The 17,543-nt window shown below is 38.4% G+C and overlaps 1 protein-coding gene across 3 annotated transcripts in view; it reads right to left on the bottom strand.

The window, feature by feature from the left end:
• The window catches only part of CPNE4 (copine 4), a 189,736-nt gene that overhangs the window by 89,653 nt on the left and 82,540 nt on the right, over window positions 1–17,543 (bottom strand). For all 3 annotated transcript variants that reach the window (XM_008933532.4, XM_018075700.2, XM_018075699.2), the window contains exons 4-5: window positions 9,043–9,114; window positions 5,436–5,510 (exon numbers count right to left, since the gene is read on the bottom strand). In XM_008933532.4, the coding sequence (XP_008931780.1) occupies window positions 5,436–5,510; window positions 9,043–9,114 (147 nt within the window). The remainder of the gene's footprint in view (window positions 1–5,435; window positions 5,511–9,042; window positions 9,115–17,543) is intronic.

Below are 17,543 nucleotides of genomic sequence, written 5' to 3'. Positions count from 1 at the left end.
TTTCATTCTTGTCTTTGTCCACAAGGATTTCTGTGGCACCGTTGTTGTACCCAGTTTGACTATTTAATCATAGCATGCAGAATGGTAAAACGTCCTTTTCCCTTCTTACACCTAGTCCAGATTCCTGAGCTTTAGCCCCTTCATTCAGGTAGCTTGTTTCTTTCTGTCTCCATACCTGTTTGGTCTTTTAACATCAGTTTTATGATGTATTGAACTTTGAAGCTTATTCTACAGTGGGGTTGAATTTCACACTATTCACCCACCCTCTCAAAATATGAGTTAATTGGCCAAGACATTGTGTGCTACCAACTGTCAAGACAGATAGAGATGGTTAGAGAAGCAAGATCTCTTTAGGATGTGATAACATGGTCTGTGCTAAGACGACAAACAGAGAGGGGGAATGCAGAAAATAACTTGATATCTCTAAGTACAAGCAAATCTGTGACAGAAAACTGAGGTTCATATTCATATACCCACTGCACTGCAGAACACCTTCCCCTAGTCTTGCATTCAGCTAACAATCCTGAACTGTCTTACACAAACCTAAATTAAGTTGCTTTCTATAGCGCTGCTGCAGTTTGGCCAGAGACACTTTTGTTTCAACATCTCATTTATTCTGGACATGCTGGTGCAGAGGCAGAAGAGTGGCTGGGTGTTAACCCTCCACAGCTGGAGGGGGAAGCTTCAAATTTCTAACTGTGCAATGCTGAAAGAGCAGGATTTAAATGGACTAAGCCTTATTTCCTGTAGTTTCAAGTACTTTCTTAATTTTTCTCTTCAAAAGAGCACATGATTAACTTGTGCATAAGAATATCATTCTTCTCTGTAGGCCATATCCAAAACCACAGACCTCCATGTCAACTTGGGGAAATGAGAAATTCTGTTTGCTCTCCAAGTGTTTCTAGAATAGTGGTAGTGTAAAAATTATTGTAATACATACAGTTCTACAAATTTCTCATCATAAATGTCCACCACACTTATTTTTTACTGGCTGGATAGCCATTGGGATGGGAAGAGCTTTGGATAAGATACTAGCCAAAGTCTGGGCACACCACTTTGGTCAAATTTATCTTTAGGGCATTTTCACAATTCTGCAACTACAAAATAAACAAACAAATCAGGGCTTTGAAAAGAGACACCTGAATTTGAATGTCTGGAGAAAGAAGTAAGTCCCTAGGGACCACGAAGCCTTGGGCAAGGCTCAAACAACCTAAAGTCTTGTCATGCCCTAAAAATGACATAATGTGTTCAGAGTGCTGTTCTGTCAATGGACTGTTTCTTTACCTCCTAACGAAAAGTTAACAGCATGTTCAGGAACTGATGCAAAGCACGTGAATATGCATTTGTTAAACCTTATCATGGGGAGCACAAAACAACAAAGCTGTATTTTTACCTATTTGTTCCAATTACACGGTAAACAGGACATTCTATTTTAAAGTGTGTAAAACCAGTGCAAAACCCAACAAAGTCTGTAACTCCAAGGTTTGCCTCAAGGCCCTGATATACATTTAGTATCTGGACTCCACTCAGCACTTGAAACTGCTAGTATATACAGGATTTACTGCCAGATTACCAGTGCATAGCAAAGAGAACAAGCAGAGAGTGAGGATGCTGGTTGAATCACAGTGACACTAAAATCTACAGTCCATAGGGCTAAAAAAGATTGAGCTGCCTCTTCTCACACATAGGTATACTGACTGAAGCTGAGTAAAAGCTTAATATTAGCAGCTTTTTTATCAAACATGAATTTGATAAGTTATTTGAAAGAAAACACCTCAAAATGATACATCCAAAGATTGCACCCTGGAGTGCAGAAGAATTCAGAAAGGAACCCAAAATTTCATATAAGACTCAAAATATAGTATCTTTCCCAGCTGAGTATCATAAAGCTGTAACAGTATCAGCACAAGGGAAGTAATTTTCAATATCTGGTTTTAACTATCAAGGTAATACCACATAAACGGAAAGATTTTAATGCTGGATGATGGTTTATATCATTCCCCCTTTAATGCAAAAACAAAGCCTAATTCCTTTCAGAATTAAGGTACAAATAAAAAATCCTTGTATATTGAAGAAGCTTTGTGGTAAGTAAAAAATGACAAGCTGAAGAAACATTTGCTTTCATAGCTATTAACATTTTCAAAGCTTTTTGATTATTATGCTGCATCTAACAGTTTTGCATTATCTCAAAAGAATATCCTCTGAAATGAGAATAGCAGCAATATAATGTTGTGCTATTTTAATAATATATAAATGATTAATATAATTCATTTGCTAGTGGTATAATGCATGTTGTTCTTTCAGCATGTGCAGCAGTCACACAGTAATAACACATGTACAGAGCTTAACCTTTAAAATTTTATCTACCTCTGCTTCTAAGCACCTAGTTTGATACATATTTTAGAGATTAATTTTCAGAGCATGACATGTTTTAGAATTCAGGTTTGGGGATTAAGGCAATGGTCCCTCAAAAAAGGGCTGAAATAGCCAAAAGACTAAAATTTTGAAAATTCTTCAGCAGCAAGAGAGGGCATTTGAGGATGTTTTTGAGAGAGTAGTTTAATACTGGGGAACTATATAAAAAAGCAATATTAGCTTGTATTTTGCAGACATTTGCTGGGGAATCTTTCCCAAAAAATAACTGTCTCTCACAGACTAGGAAAAGCAGTTTGCCTGCCTCAGTGCTCATAATTTATTATAGCTATCATAAAAAACATAGCTACTTGTTATGGTAATTTTGACACAGCTATTAATGCAATAGAACCTTCCCAAAAGTTATTGTTCCACTGTGAATTGTTCTCAATGGAAATCTTGAAACAAAGATGTGCCATCTGAGCTGACAGGGCTTCAATAAAACATGAAAATGCAGTAATATCTTCCAAACAAGCACTGCAATAAAAAATATAACCTTTATCTCTGCAAAGTCAGTTAACTAAAGGAAAGTTTCATACCTGTCACTTTCCAATAATTTTTCACTGAACGTTTTAGCCATCTCTCCAGGAAAAAATGAGCAGGCTTTACTTGTTTTGTAGCTTCTCTAAGATTCTTGCAGTTTTAAGCGGAGAGAGTAAAAGACCCTCAACAAACATATCCTGTCTGTTAAATTATACCAACGGATTTTGTTAAATCTTAAAAAAACTAACAATTGTTCACATATTTTTCCTTAGTGGAGGAAATGTATACATTTAAGGACCACAATCTAGATCCTCTTTCAAGGAGCTCTCCTTTAAAGGATGAAGGAAGGAAATTCCTGTCCATTCAATGTACCACTGATGGTGACGGATAGAAAGAATTTATTTTGTTTTATCCTGAAAGCACATACACGACATGTCCCCAACCCTTCCTTTATCCACAAGTTGTAGGATGTTAGGATTCTACTTGTCTTCTGCCACTCCCATAGCTACCAGTGCAGGAACCCCACGGCTTACAAAAATGACCTTGTAGCAGAGCATGAATGACTTCCAGAGGCATCCTCTGTCATTCGGGAGAATCCAAGGCCATTTCCAGCCCTCAGGTTGTTTCTCTGACATTACATCTCTACTCAGGTGTTCACTTCTATGAGTAGGGAGAAGCATGCAAAACCATGCTTAGTATTTTACAAAATGGGCTCTTCTCAATTCTTTGATTTTTGTTTTGGTTTGGGTTTTTTTTACCTTTTTTACCTTTATGCGACTCATTCTTTTTCAACAGTGGCTGAACTATGCAATTTAAGCAATTTCAAACCTTAATAACAATAATTACTAATAGTGCCTTGCATCTACTGATTTCGAAGTTCATTATAAGCCATACCAAAAGCTTTCTTATAGAAGAGGTGAGCCGATGTTCAGCAAGGTTTAGAGCTACATCTGTAGCTGGAGCAAATTGAAGACTTTCAACTGCAACAGGCTTCCAGTGATTTTCATCAGTTGAAGACAAGAGTTCTGATTCAGATAATACACAATGTGTCATTGCTTGAGTTGCACATTGCAACATCTGGGAATTGCTATTAGATGAAGCCCACCTTTACTGGACATGTTAAAATTGCAAGAACAACAATATTATTGCAATATCGATCCTTCTCCTTATCCCCATAAAGTGTTTTAACCACTCCCTAAAGCTCTTGCTCAAGCAACACTGACCTGGCTCAGAACTGCATTCTAGCAGTATACTTTTAATTTATACCAACAAGACCCATAAGCAATCATAATATTTACAGCAGATTACATTTTACATTTGTGGAAAAGCAATGGCCAAGTGGAATCTTATGTTGTATATGTCCTCTCCTTTTTTTAGATGTGACAACATGTGGAACAGTAAGAAACTTGAGTACAAGTTTGGAAATCACCTCTAAAGATGTCTGTCTAAAGAGAGGTTGTTAAATCTATATTTTGACACGTAAATAAACCACGCAGTTCAAACCCAGTAAGACTCCAGCAAGTTTGAAAGAAGAAGGTAATTCTTCTTTCAGATGAGAAGCAAAATCAGGTCCTGATCATTTATGATTGCTAATGATCCTGAACACAGTAAAGTTATTTACCTGTATGTTCTAAATAAATTTCAGTACTATCAATCTTTCTGTGTACCTTCTGCTTGCCTGAGATTTTCCAGTACTATAAACCAAAAATATTTTTCATAAGCTACAACTTCATCTTGAAAACCTGATTTATGTATCCAAAAGTAGTCTCACTGATTTGATTTTAAGGTACTCACATGTCAAACGTTTACAAGAACACACTTGGAGCATCACAATCCTAAACCTTTGTACAGTGTTACCATATGCTTCTAATTAGAAGCACCTTCATATATAAGAAGGGAATACATACCTCAAATAATTGTATGTCTGCTATTACACTGAAATAACAGAGGGTAGCTTACAAGCAGTCATCTGGATTTCTTGGGCTGCAAGTTGCTTGAGACGCTTATTATTAATAAATTGCTAAACAACAAAAGAAATTTTCAGAAAGAGGTACTCATGATAATCCTGAGTGATAGTTGAGTAAGTGGAGAGTTTTCTTAGTAAAGAGGGACAAATTTTTTAACAGATATGCAAGAATCTATTTCTCATATTCAAGCTACATTTTGTTGAACAAAATGTCTATCATGACACTGCTGTTATGAAGTCTTCTAGCTTTATTTTAGAACACTTCAATGATATCATCTTAGACTACTTACAGAAAGTTCACTTCTCTAAGCACTTCTGATCTGTGGCATTTTACATAATTAAATTGTCTTGGTTGTAGTGTAATTAACTTGTCTTGGTTTTAATTAGATTCCCTTGAGTTTGTTTTTTTTTAATTACTTTGCAACTTGAGGAAAGCCTCATTGTGAACATTCATCTGAAAACCCTGATGTGTTTAATAACATAAGGCCAAGAATATCTGTCTGGGAAAATCTCATCAAATTGTATTTGCAGGCATTCTTATTCCTTTCGGTAAGGTTAATATCAAGCAGCTTACCTTGTCATCCAATTTCCGTGCACTGAATGAAAGTTCAACGTAGTCATCGTTGCCAGACAATTCCTCAGCGATCACCTAAATGGAAAGCTACATTTGAGCTTTGCATGGTGTAATGAAAGGGGAGAATGATGTCATTTTTCAGTGTGAAGACTGTAGACCCCATTTAGGAAAGTGAAGTGTGGTACAAGTTAATATGATTCTCTTTGTCATCAGGAAGGGCTGAGGGCATTCAGCAAATCCCACCCTCAGCTGATGGATGTCACCTTGTTAAGCCCACAAACCTGAATCACTTTGTGTCATACAACTATGCCTTGTCAATCACCTGTCAATGGAGAGACATGAACATCTATCAGGGATCCCTTTTCTCTGACCAAGTACTTCTCAGATTGGACAATGGAGAATTCTACAGTCTCACAGTGTCCAAGGGGACAAAAATGCTATACAAGACTTGTATTATATGGGTCTAAAGCCCACTTATTTTTATGGTGCTTCAGCATCATTTGGCAAGCTAAATGGGAAAAGGAGTGAAGTCACTTGTCCTTAGTTGTCATGAAAGCCACATCTACAGTAGGAGAGTTCTGGTATGTATAGTTTTTCTGCAATAACTACATTGGCGAAACCATTTATTGTAGAGTGAGTCAGAAGAAAGTAATACTAAAATATTATAGTGTGATTCTTTCAGATGGTGTAAGCTATGCTGATAATGATGTCAGCCACTGTGCTGTGTAACATTAAAAACCAAACCAAAGCAAAACATAACCAACCAAAACAGCCTTCCTGAGTAAGACATTAAAATGCTTCAGGGGAGAGAATGTGTTAAGCAAACCTGGGATACTTCACTGAAAAATGTTCTTTGAAACAGACCATATTATATTCTATTTGACAGCTATAAAACCTTTTCCCTATTGTGAATATTCTCCCCAGAGATTAAATCTCCCCAAACCCCAATTTTCTCGGTGTTTCATGTCCATGGCCACACACCTGGCAGCCATGTCAGGTCCCCAGCCAGGCTCTGACTGTCTCCACTGCAAGGACTCAAAGTCCTCGGGGAACCACTGGGACACCCCAACTATTCTTCAAACCAGCTTGGCAGCTGGCAGCAGCTATTAACTGCACCCCAAAACAGAGGGTTTTGGGGTCCCAAATATGGGGTCCTCATCAGAGGTGCACATATTTCAGGAAGGGCAGCAGCTGCCAGAAGCAAGAGACACAAAGGAAGGAGAGGTAGGAGGTGTCAGAGGCCACCCTAAAGAAGATCCAGGAGGAGGCATGGAGAAGAGGACTCTGTTGGGAACACAGCTGGAAATTCAGTCTCGGAAGGATGAGCTCCATTCTGGAGGAGGCACCTCTGAGAGTGGACTCCCACAGATAAGCCTACACTGGAGCAGACGTCCTTGAAGGGATTGTGGCATATGTGTAAGCTCAGAGCAGAGCTGAGAAAATGAGTGAAAAACAAAGAGCAGCAAAAAAAAAACCCCACTGTTTTCTGATCCTGACCTGTGCCACCTCACCAAAGGGATTGAGCACAACGTGCAATGAAGGCAAAGGGAATGGAGACTATGAGGAGGCAGGAGAGGTGTCTGAAGTCGATCACAAGGAAGGGGAAGGAAAGGTATTTTCCCTAAGAGGTTTTTTTTTTCTTATTTGTTTCTCAGTACCCGAATCAGTAGAAGCTTATGCTGATTGGCAAAAAAATAAATTAAGTAAAATTCCCTGAGTTGAGACTATTCTGGCTGGGACACCTCACAGCAGTGAGCTGTGGTGCTTCTCCGTGCAAAATATTTACATGCAGCCTCTTCCAGGCAAACTTGAGCTTGCTGGAAATTTGGCCTGTAGAGTTTGACACATTTCTCTTCCATGTAGTCTGATGGTTTAAAAGATATAGTTAAGCTGTATAGGACCAACAGTGCTGTGGGATTTGTACACCAAGTTTCACAAATACTTTTAACTGAAAATAATGAACCTGCTCTTATGAAGTTTGACATACTTCTAACTGCAGAAGCTGAACTATGTTCTTTTGCACCCACAGCCATATTATAAAATTGTGTGGATGAGACATTACACAGTCAAAGGGCTAATAAAATTTCAGTAAAATATGCCAAGACAGGACCTTTCAAAATCCTATGAAAAACTCACAGTTCAGTAAACTGAACAAGTTAGGAAATTAGTATGTGTAACTTCCATGCTTGACAGTATGTCCCCAGGTCTAGAAATAATGATAAATAATCTGGTTTTACTTATTCTGTTGAGACACCAAAGTTTTCACACAATATTTTTTGTCTGTGTTCAGTTTCTCCCATTTGAGTGAAGTCAACTTGCTCTTTAGTACTGCTGGTGAGAAGCCAAGGTCCCATATTTCATGGTTATCATCCAGTGTTAGGCCAGCAGGGACTATTTTCTCTCATCTTCTGTTTATTACAGTGATTTAATTTTTGCCAGAACACTCCACTAACAAGCCTAATGATTTAGTTGTACTAGAGCATTTGTGTTTTCACAAGACTAAACTTCTTTTTGTTCCTTAAAGAACAGGAGCGGAGTCCAGACCACCACAGGGATGGATGAGATTAAGTATGCCCAGATACGACCCAGCAGCCAGACTACACCAAATTATTTAGGGAGCAAAACTCTCTCCTGGTTCTATTCAGCCAGAGGAGTGGGGAATTCCTTTCCAACCTCAGATCAAAAATGAATTTACTGTATGCATTTAAGCAAATTCATTTGCAGCCAAGCACCAAGAAAGATATCTAAGAAATAAAACCTCCTGGGCCCTCTGAAAGCATTATTTCTCACAGTCTTCTGTCTCTTCTGTGGTCCAAGGTAGAAAACAAATCCAAGCAATCAAGTCAAAGGAAACCCATCTGGCTTACTGCACATCAAGGGAAAAAATACTTCTCAACTCCGAGAGGCAACAGAGCAGAGATCCCCAAAGCAGAATATTTTATTATAGCTTTTGTCTTAATGCAGAGCTGCAAATGTCACATGCATGCAAGGTTCAGTGCAGACAAGATTGATCTCCCAAACAAACTAGCACAGAGAAGGATGAGATAGAGGTAATACACTGATTTGCAGATTTCAAGATACACACGGAGGTATAACAATACAGCCCATAATTGCACTACCACACAGCTAAAACTAGTCTCACCAAACTTTGGAAGTTGCTGGGTGCATGTGTGTACTTTCTAAGTTTGGGTTTTTTTAATTTTTTCCCCCCCCTTTTTTTTCCTAAGAACCTGGAAAAAATCCAAGTGAAAATAAACATTAAGCTCCTTCATGTGTCAAAGCAGGTCAAATGAATTTCTGAATGTTCTAGTTCTTCAACTACAAGTATTCAAGCAGCACAAGTTTCTTGCTGTCATCTAATTACCTTAAAAGTGGTAGTAGTAGTAGTAAATATTGTGGCTTTTGTACAAATCATACATTATTTGTTGCCATTTCCTTACATCAAACCTTTAGCAGAAACAGTACAAGTAATCAAATAAACAACTGAAATACATTTCTCAATCAAGGGCTGTTCTGGTGACTTAGCAGGATGCTTTTAGGGAAGAATTAGTCACATCAGATGTTTCTAAATAACAGGAAAACAAGAGTGTATTTAAGATTGACTTACTGTTATAGATGACTTTCCTGCTGTGTTGCCATGTTTGAGTAGGGACTTGGAGAGTTTCCTCTGAGAAACAATCTGCACAAAAATAAAAACAAAGGGGAAAATAATTAGAATCTGTAGTAAATACATGCTTTATTGTGATTTCATTTTTTGCTTCTGTATCGAGCGCGTTTCTCAATTCACAATCAGTTAGCACAGTAAGACCACGATTGAGAAGAAAAGTTTCCCAGGAAGCCTGCAGACAGGATGCAATGGAAGATAAAAACAAACGGTTGGGATCAAGCAGAATGAGGAGGACACAATTCACAGAGTTGAACAGAACAGTGAAAAAGACATTATAGATTTTCCTCCAGTATTGCAGTGACGGTGACAGAGCACAGAGGTAAGGTTTAAACATACTTAAAAGACAATAAGAAGGGAGAATCTACAGAGATACCTCCAAACTAACTTATTTTTATAGGAAACTGAAATCTGTTTACAAAGAGAAGGCATTTATTTTATTTCAAAATATCAACAACTCTAAATTCAGGACAGAAGCAAGCAATCTGCCCCACAGTTTTAGTTCCAAAATTGTCTTCTTTGCTTACCAGGTACTGGACCTCCCGTAGAACTCAGCATTACAAATGAACTTGTTCATTAACAAAATCATAAATGAACTTCAAATAAATGTTATCAGAGTGATACTGACAAAAGATGTTATTTGCCATATCAGTAATAACTAAAATTCCCTTATAATTTTGAAACATTTAAAACTAGATAAATAAAAATATAATAGCACAATTGCTAGGCTACAGTGATGTTCCAGCATATTAAGTCCCTCTTCTTTGTAAACTTAATGCTGTATCAATTTATTTTTAATTGGAAAACTTCAAAATGTAGACAGATGTTAAAGTAGCTCAAAACACAGTTTAGAAATCACAATATTATTTTTAATGTGACAAAACTGTAGTAGGATTGTGCTGTGCAGATACTGAGAAAAGATTGCTGTGTCCTAGGAGAAACCCTAGCCTCTTGAAAGTTGTTTTTATGTTAGAAATAGTCCTTTCCACATCCAACATTACTTGAACAACTTCATAGGATAAACATGTTTGGCAAAATATGCCTGGGCATCATACACATTTCAGCAACAAAGCACATTGGTAGGTAATGGCCAGAGCTGGAGGAGTGAGTAATGCAAAGTTGCAGCCAGGCAAAAAAAAGGGCTGTGAGACAGGAGTGATTTTAGCCTGATATCACCACATGGAAACATGTTTGTCCTGCCCATCAGTTTGCTGAATTGAACAGAAAAGCAAAGGCAGCACCTCAGATTACCCTCAGCTACTATTTTGATGGAAGTAGCAAGACAGAAGCAAGTTTTAAACAGGCTTTAAATATGAGATAGGAGAACCATCACAGGCCTGGACAGCACATCCAGAATCACTGTGTCCAGCTTCTCATTTCTACTGCAGCTATACCTGGCAGATGTGTGTCTAATTAGAGGCAGAGGGAAATACCCTCTTCTGGAAATTTATTACTCTATTCATTATCCTTACTGTAAATATATTTTCCTAACAGCTAATCCAATTCTCTGCAGTTTAAGTCCATTATTTCCACCTAACGCACCATGAATAAGCAAAATAATCTTTTCCCCTTTGTCCTTCAGGCAATCTTTATATCTGAAGACTCTCCATAGTCTTCTTTACTACAGAACCTGAGTTTGTCCTATCTTTCCTTTTTGACCAAACTTTGTAGCCCTCAAACCATTCTCTCTGTTCTCTGATGAGCCTTCATGGACTGGCCCATAGACACTCTTACAATAATGCTAAAAATTGTGCATAATAGCCCTGGTCCTTCCTATGCAAGAAGAGCTTCTCATTTCAAGGTTGACGCACTTCAGAATTGCATTTGACTTACTTAAAGAACACTATGATACTGTTAACTAATGATTATTTTTTGACCATTTTGCATTGCCAGCTGTTTCTTACCCTGCATTTTTACACCTGGCTATTACTTAAGTGAATAATTTAACACTCCTTTTTGGATTGCCTTCCATAAAGCAGTTTGCTGCCATCATCTCACTCAGTTTTCCAAATTAACTTTTGGATTTCAACACTAGTGTTGATCAGTGGTACCAACAGACAGAAGTACAAGTAAGATTACAAGTACTGCCAGGATTCAGAAGCTGTTTTTCTTCCCTAGCATCTTGGAAATACTGTTTGCTGTGACCACTTAAGTTGCCCATACATAAGTTGTACATTCAAGTACAAACCATTGTACTCCGGTGAACAATGAGGTGCAATTTAAAAAACTTTGTTTGAGATTCTCAGATGGCAGGTAATACAGAAATGTGACAGATTATTCTTAATATATTATTAAACTATGGGTTGTGTACCAACTAGACAATGAATTATGGCAGCTGGGGAGCAGAGCCCATTCATCTCTGTGGTCTCTCCTCCTTTCCCCAGATGCACAGACAACTTTGTAAAATACATGAAGTTTTTCCACTGAAAGCTGTGGGTATTTCTACCAGAAGCTTTTTCAGATATCTTATATGTATATATGGCCATGGCATGAGATAGAACTTGGATGGGAACCTGCCCTTCAGCTAGCCTCCTTTAGAGATAGCAGGACTTTCCCTCCCCTAAACTACCCAAATATTTACAGCTCCCTTTGCAGCTTTCAAAAGGGTCACAGCTTTCAAGAGACAGAGGCTGAAGCTCAGGAGCTCCTATGCAGGTGGCGGATAGATGGCTTGCAGTTCCAGAGAAGATAATTTATTCTGACATTCTCATTAGTAGACCGCATTAATAACACTCACTCTCTAAGCCATTAGCATCACTGTGACACAGTAAGCACTCTGCACATGTAAATATGTGTATTTGGGTGCAACCGTTTACCAGTTGTTAATTAAGTGGCCAGTAAAATGAATCCTCCATCTGGCAACAATGTGCCAACACTGTTGCCTCAAACTGTCATTGCAAAAACTGTCAAGGAAGCAGTAGCAGTAAATTGCTGTTTTTGTTCATGCACTGTACAGACCAGGTCTCCTTATTAAAAGAACCATTTCTATGGAAGCCATCAATTATATATCATATTATTTGTTAATGTATCAATGTAAAACTTCTTCTGAACATTGTCATAAAAAGCATTTTGTGACCTGACTGGCAGAGAGCAAGTACTAAACAACGATAACTTGAGGGCTAGGAAGCATTAATCTAAGTTCAGAGTTACAGTGATGGCTGAACTGGCAAGATGTCTTACAAGAATTTAATTTACTACAGGTCTTTCATTTGTCAGGAGTCTTTGGTTTGACTCCGATTTCAAAAACTCGCAAATTAAAACTTCAGCTTCAGAGAAAAAAGGGTTTTGTCCAAAAGTGAAGTGTAGAAGTTCTTTCTAAAACACAAATGGTAGAATCCAGTTCAGCCCTAGTAAACCTCATTACATTTCCAGAACATGTATTTTCATGAACATTTTATTAGAAACATGACCAACCAGTGAACAAATGGATGTAGAAACCTGTCCTACTTGAGGGTGGAATAGTTACTTTTCTCCTTAGTATCCGGTATAGCACTGTGTTTTGGATTCAGTATGAGAATAATGTTGATAAAAAACTGATGTTTTCATTGTTGCTAAGTAGTGCTTACCCTAAATCAAGGACTTTTCGGTTTACCATGCTTTGCCAGTGAGGAGGTGCACAAAAAACCAGGAGGGAGGCTAGCCAGGCCAGCTGATCTGAACTTGCCACAGTGATATTTCATAGCATAGAACACCCTGTATACAGAGTATGATACTTCACACCATAGAACATTTCCCTATATAAACTGGGAAGAGTTGGCTGAGAGCTGTCAATCACTGCTAAGGAATGGGATGGGCATCAGTCAGCAGGTGGTGGGTATTTGTATTATGCATCTCCTGTTTCTCTTGGGTTTTATTTTTCTCTTTCTCTCCTTTTAATTACAGCTAATATTATTGTAATAATAATATCTTAATTTTTTTAATTATTAAACTGCTCTTATCTCAATCCATAATGTTTACCTTTTTTTTCTGATTCTCTTCCCCACTGGGGCAGGGACAGGGCAAGGTGGGTGTGAGCAAGTGGCTGCATGGTGTTTAGTTGACAGCTGGGGTTAAAACACAGCAGTCCTTTTTGGTGCTCAGTGTGGGGCTCTTAAAATAAGACCTCAGAGATTTCAGAGGTGAGACTAAGAGAAGTGAAGTTTATTTGCAGCTACAGACACATACAAACTACTACCCAGTTCTGGTCTAAGAGTGCCACATGTCCAATAAAACATATCATACTGAATATGTTTGCAAGGTGTGGAAGTAGAACAGAATGTAAAAGCCACTGCTCTGTTTCTGAGAAGGATGTGCACATTAAGTTATTCCTATTTACCAAATACGCAATCATTGCAACAGAACATCATCTTGATTAGTTTTCTGATCTCTGGTGCTAAGGGCTATCAGCTCTGTGGTAAGATGGGGGTGGGAAATTCCCTTAAAGATGATCTTAATTTGCCTTATTACAGGCAAGCCTACATAGGTTAAGGACAGGTCTGGACAGATGCTCAATATTGCTGTAATGAAATCTGGATTCACATCACCATTTGATCTTATTTCCAATTTAAAATATATAAAAGATGCTTTGCTTTTTTATTATTATTTTAAAAGTATAAACAGATGCAAGACTCTCGATAAAAGTACCAAGGCGCTGACACCAGCTGTGTACCATGCACTGCTCAGCAGTGACTCAGAGACAAGGACTCTGATGAAGGTTTGCTCTCTCCTATGCCTGAGTCGTGACTAATCAGCACTGTGTAAGATGAGCTGTGAAATGTAATGACCCATTTTACCTGGTTTGTTTAAGAAACTTTTAAAATATATTTCTCTATGTGGTCCTTTCTTAACCAAATATAGGGATGAGTTTCAGTAATATCATACAGAATTCCCAATGTTCATAAATCAAGCTAATGAGAAGATTTCAATTTAGTTTTTTAACCAAATTATTTGAAAAGCATTGATTCGGCTTTGCAAGGTGACAGAAGTCAAGTGTCTCAAATTCTTTACTGGGACTGGCCTCTTCTGCATACTGGACTTTCTTACAGGAACCCCAAATTTGGCTATTTAGACAGTCAGATTAAGCACAAATTTCCCTCCACAGTACACAACTTGAAGAATTCTTTGTATCTCTTCCTTGCCAGGTGGGATTGCCAGACAAGAAGCTTTCATTTCCTAGCACTTCTATGTTAATTTCTCTCCCATATGCATTATTCCTGTTATATGGACTTGCACAGTTATATGCATTATTCCTGTTATAAGGACTTGCTTAACTTCCTTCTAGCCTTCTAGCCAACCTAACTCTCTCCAGGACTGCAAAGAGCACCAAGTTACATTTTAGTAGCATTTTTCCCTTGATCCAAATGCCTTTTACAGAGATTGAATCTTCATGATAAAATGCATTCAAGTGCCTGGAGAAGCAATCTCCCACCAGACAGTATGCCCTAGAGCCATGCTGATATATTAAGGAAAGAAAAATAGCAATCATACTCTTTCAAAAAAAAAAGTCTCTCTTGAAACTTTCTCCAAGCCTTAAGTTGTGGTTGAACCCCAGCCAGCAGCTAAGCCTCACACAGTCATTCGTTTACTCCATCGCAGTGAGACGGGGGAGAGAATCAGAAGAGTAAAAGTGAAAAAAACTCCTGGGTTAAGACAAAGACAGTTTAGTAGGTAAAGCAGTCAGGAGTTCAGTCGCCTGCAGGAAAGCAGGGCTCCATCACATGTAACAGTTACTTGGGAAGACAAAACACCATCATTCCGAACCTCGTCCCTTCCTTTTTCTTCCACCGGTTTTATAAGCTCAACATGACACTATATGTGGTATGGAATATCCCTTTGGTCAGTGGGGGTCAGCTGTCTCAGTTGTATCCCCTCACAAATTCTTGTGCACCCCAAGCCCACTCCCTGGTGGCGGGGGATGAGAGGTGGGAAATGCCTCGACTCTGTGTAAATGCTGCTCAGCAATAACAAAAACATCCCTGTATTATCAACATTCTTCTCAGTACGAATCCAAAACAGAGCCTCATTCAAGTTGCTACTAAAAAAATTAACTCTATCCCAGTCAAAACCCAGTTAAAACCAGCACACTCTCCAAAAATCTCCAAATTCTTCACTAGACATCTAAGTGTGCTCCAGTGGATGTTGAACCCTGATTAGCTCTGTGGCTTGATATGGTTTCTAACTCAACAAGCATTGTAGGGATTTCCAATATGGGAAAACAGCAAGAAATGGACATTGTTACCGTGGTGGGAAGGAAGTCATGGGAAAAGTAAGGAGGAGCAGTTCCCTAGGGCAGAAAGAGGAACTTGAACAAAGGACAAAAGGAACTAATGTTGCTAATAGGTAAAAATAATATAATACTGTAGGTAGCAGCAAGGACTCACAACCTAAATTTTACACAATTGCAGCCTATTGTGTAAAAGGTATAAAAAGCCTGCTGAAATAATTAATAAATGTCTTTGCTTTCAGCAAAGTCCATGTCCCTAATTGCCACGAAGCATTACCTTCCCCTCCTAGCCTGGGCACTACTTCAATTTGTATCTTTCCAAATTGCAGTTGAACTACCTCTCTAGATGTATAATGACCACTGTAAGCTCTCAGGCTTGTCCATGGTTTTGGCATCATGTTAGCTCGTGCACCAGTGCTCAGCTTAAACATCATGAACACTCCAGTTGCTTTTGGACTGCTAATCCACGCATCTTTAGCTGTGATACTAACTATGATCATCTACTGAACCTCTCTGAGCTAATTTTCTTATCTCTTTTTTTTTGCTTACACTCTACATGTGCTTCCCAAGTGGCTTGTTTCACTCAGCTATCAGAATCTTTTTTTAAACATGGCGTTACTTTGTTTACAGCAGTGTGTACACATCCCTGTGCTGGCATTTGTCGGGCCAGCTTGGAAGGCCATTCTACCCAAACTGCATTACTCTGTGATATAATGACTTACAGTTCACAGTACCACAGATCTGCTTCCTCCTCTCTCCTTAAACCTCAAGCAAGGGCTAACTCTGTGCCCTGAAGCTGTCTTTTCCAAGCATTTGGCCTCAATTTTTAATTATGATTTAGTGTCTTAAGATGGGCTCAGTTAATACCCCAAACTGACAAGACTGGGTCTTCAACCTTACATCAGCCTTCCATATTTTCATTTTATTTTTCTCAGTTTAGAAAAATGAACAAACATTAGGGATTCTTCAAATTCCTCTAATACAGTGTCAGTTGTCCTTCTCCAGTTAAATTAACTAATAGCTATTGAAACAGTAAAGACTTCAAACCAACTTTAAAAGATGTCTGTCTCTACCTTACCATCATCCTCTTTGCACCCCGCTGCTTGCAGAGAGAGAATGAATGCTATTCAAGCCTTCTTTGGGAGGAACTACTGTATTGGGTCTTTCAATCTCTTAGGTTGTGGTATTTTTGCTTGTACCGTGTTGTGCATTCCTTGGATTCAAAAAGTGAGACAAGTACTTGTGAAACTTCAGCCTCCAATTTCAGACTGCTCAGCATTGTACAGCAACCTGCCTTTCTAAAGCAATAGTTGGCTTGAGTAAGATTTCCAGAGCCTCCTGAAGTTACAGCTTATTTAACTGTTTGCTACTAAAGGTGCTAAAATGCACAGTTGGCCTAACCTAAAACATCTTTTATCTGAGTTCTGTTCCTTTCTTGACAAGCATTTGCTATCTGGCCAAGCTGGGGCAGAGATTTTAAAATATACAATTAAAATGACTTGACTGTGCTCAGAAAAATCATTTTTATCCTTGATGCATAGGAAGAGAAGGATTCTGTGGCATCTAAAACTCAGGACATAACCATATCAAATGTATTTACCAGTTATGCTATGTACTCTCTTAAGGTCTCCCCTTTTAACATAGAAGTAAGTACAAACCTTAAAGCACCTTTTTCACAGCTACGAGGTCTCCCAAATGAAGGACTGCAATACTTTCATGATATTGCTCTAAGTAGAATGATACAACCAGAGTGACTAGACAAATGATTGGAGAGTTAACGTTTATCAAATGAATCTTGGAGCTTTGTAAATTAAAATATTAGTGCACTCTTACTATAATCCGTTCAAGTCAAATACTGTAAGCTTCTAAACACTCACAGATAAAATATTAGACCTTAATGACATTTCACCCATGGAGGTAAATAATAAAAGACCAATTTTAGCGTAGGCAGCAGAACTGAAGTAGCTCTGGCTCACAGTGTAAAAACTCCCTCTCCTTCTTCACGCATTCATCCTTAGCCTGTTTTTTGAAAAAGCAAGATTTGGACAACTCTGATGTGCTCATGTTTGTCTTGCTATCTATCCCCCAGCTGCTTTTGAACCCACCTAATATTTTTCATGAACGGTGGCAGTTAGTCACAGATGCATCAAGCACGGTACACTTCAACATAAAGAGAGACCAGATAGTACGTAAATGCCAGTGACCTTAGTTCACTCTTGTGGAAAAAAGGTTTGGGGGATGA

The sequence above is a fragment of the Manacus vitellinus genome, unplaced genomic scaffold, assembly GCF_001715985.3.
Source record: "Manacus vitellinus isolate BGI_N305 unplaced genomic scaffold, ASM171598v3 scaffold_3_pilon, whole genome shotgun sequence".
Taxonomy (NCBI): Eukaryota; Metazoa; Chordata; class Aves; order Passeriformes; family Pipridae; genus Manacus; species Manacus vitellinus.
This window is presented reverse-complemented; position numbering and strand designations above follow the sequence as displayed.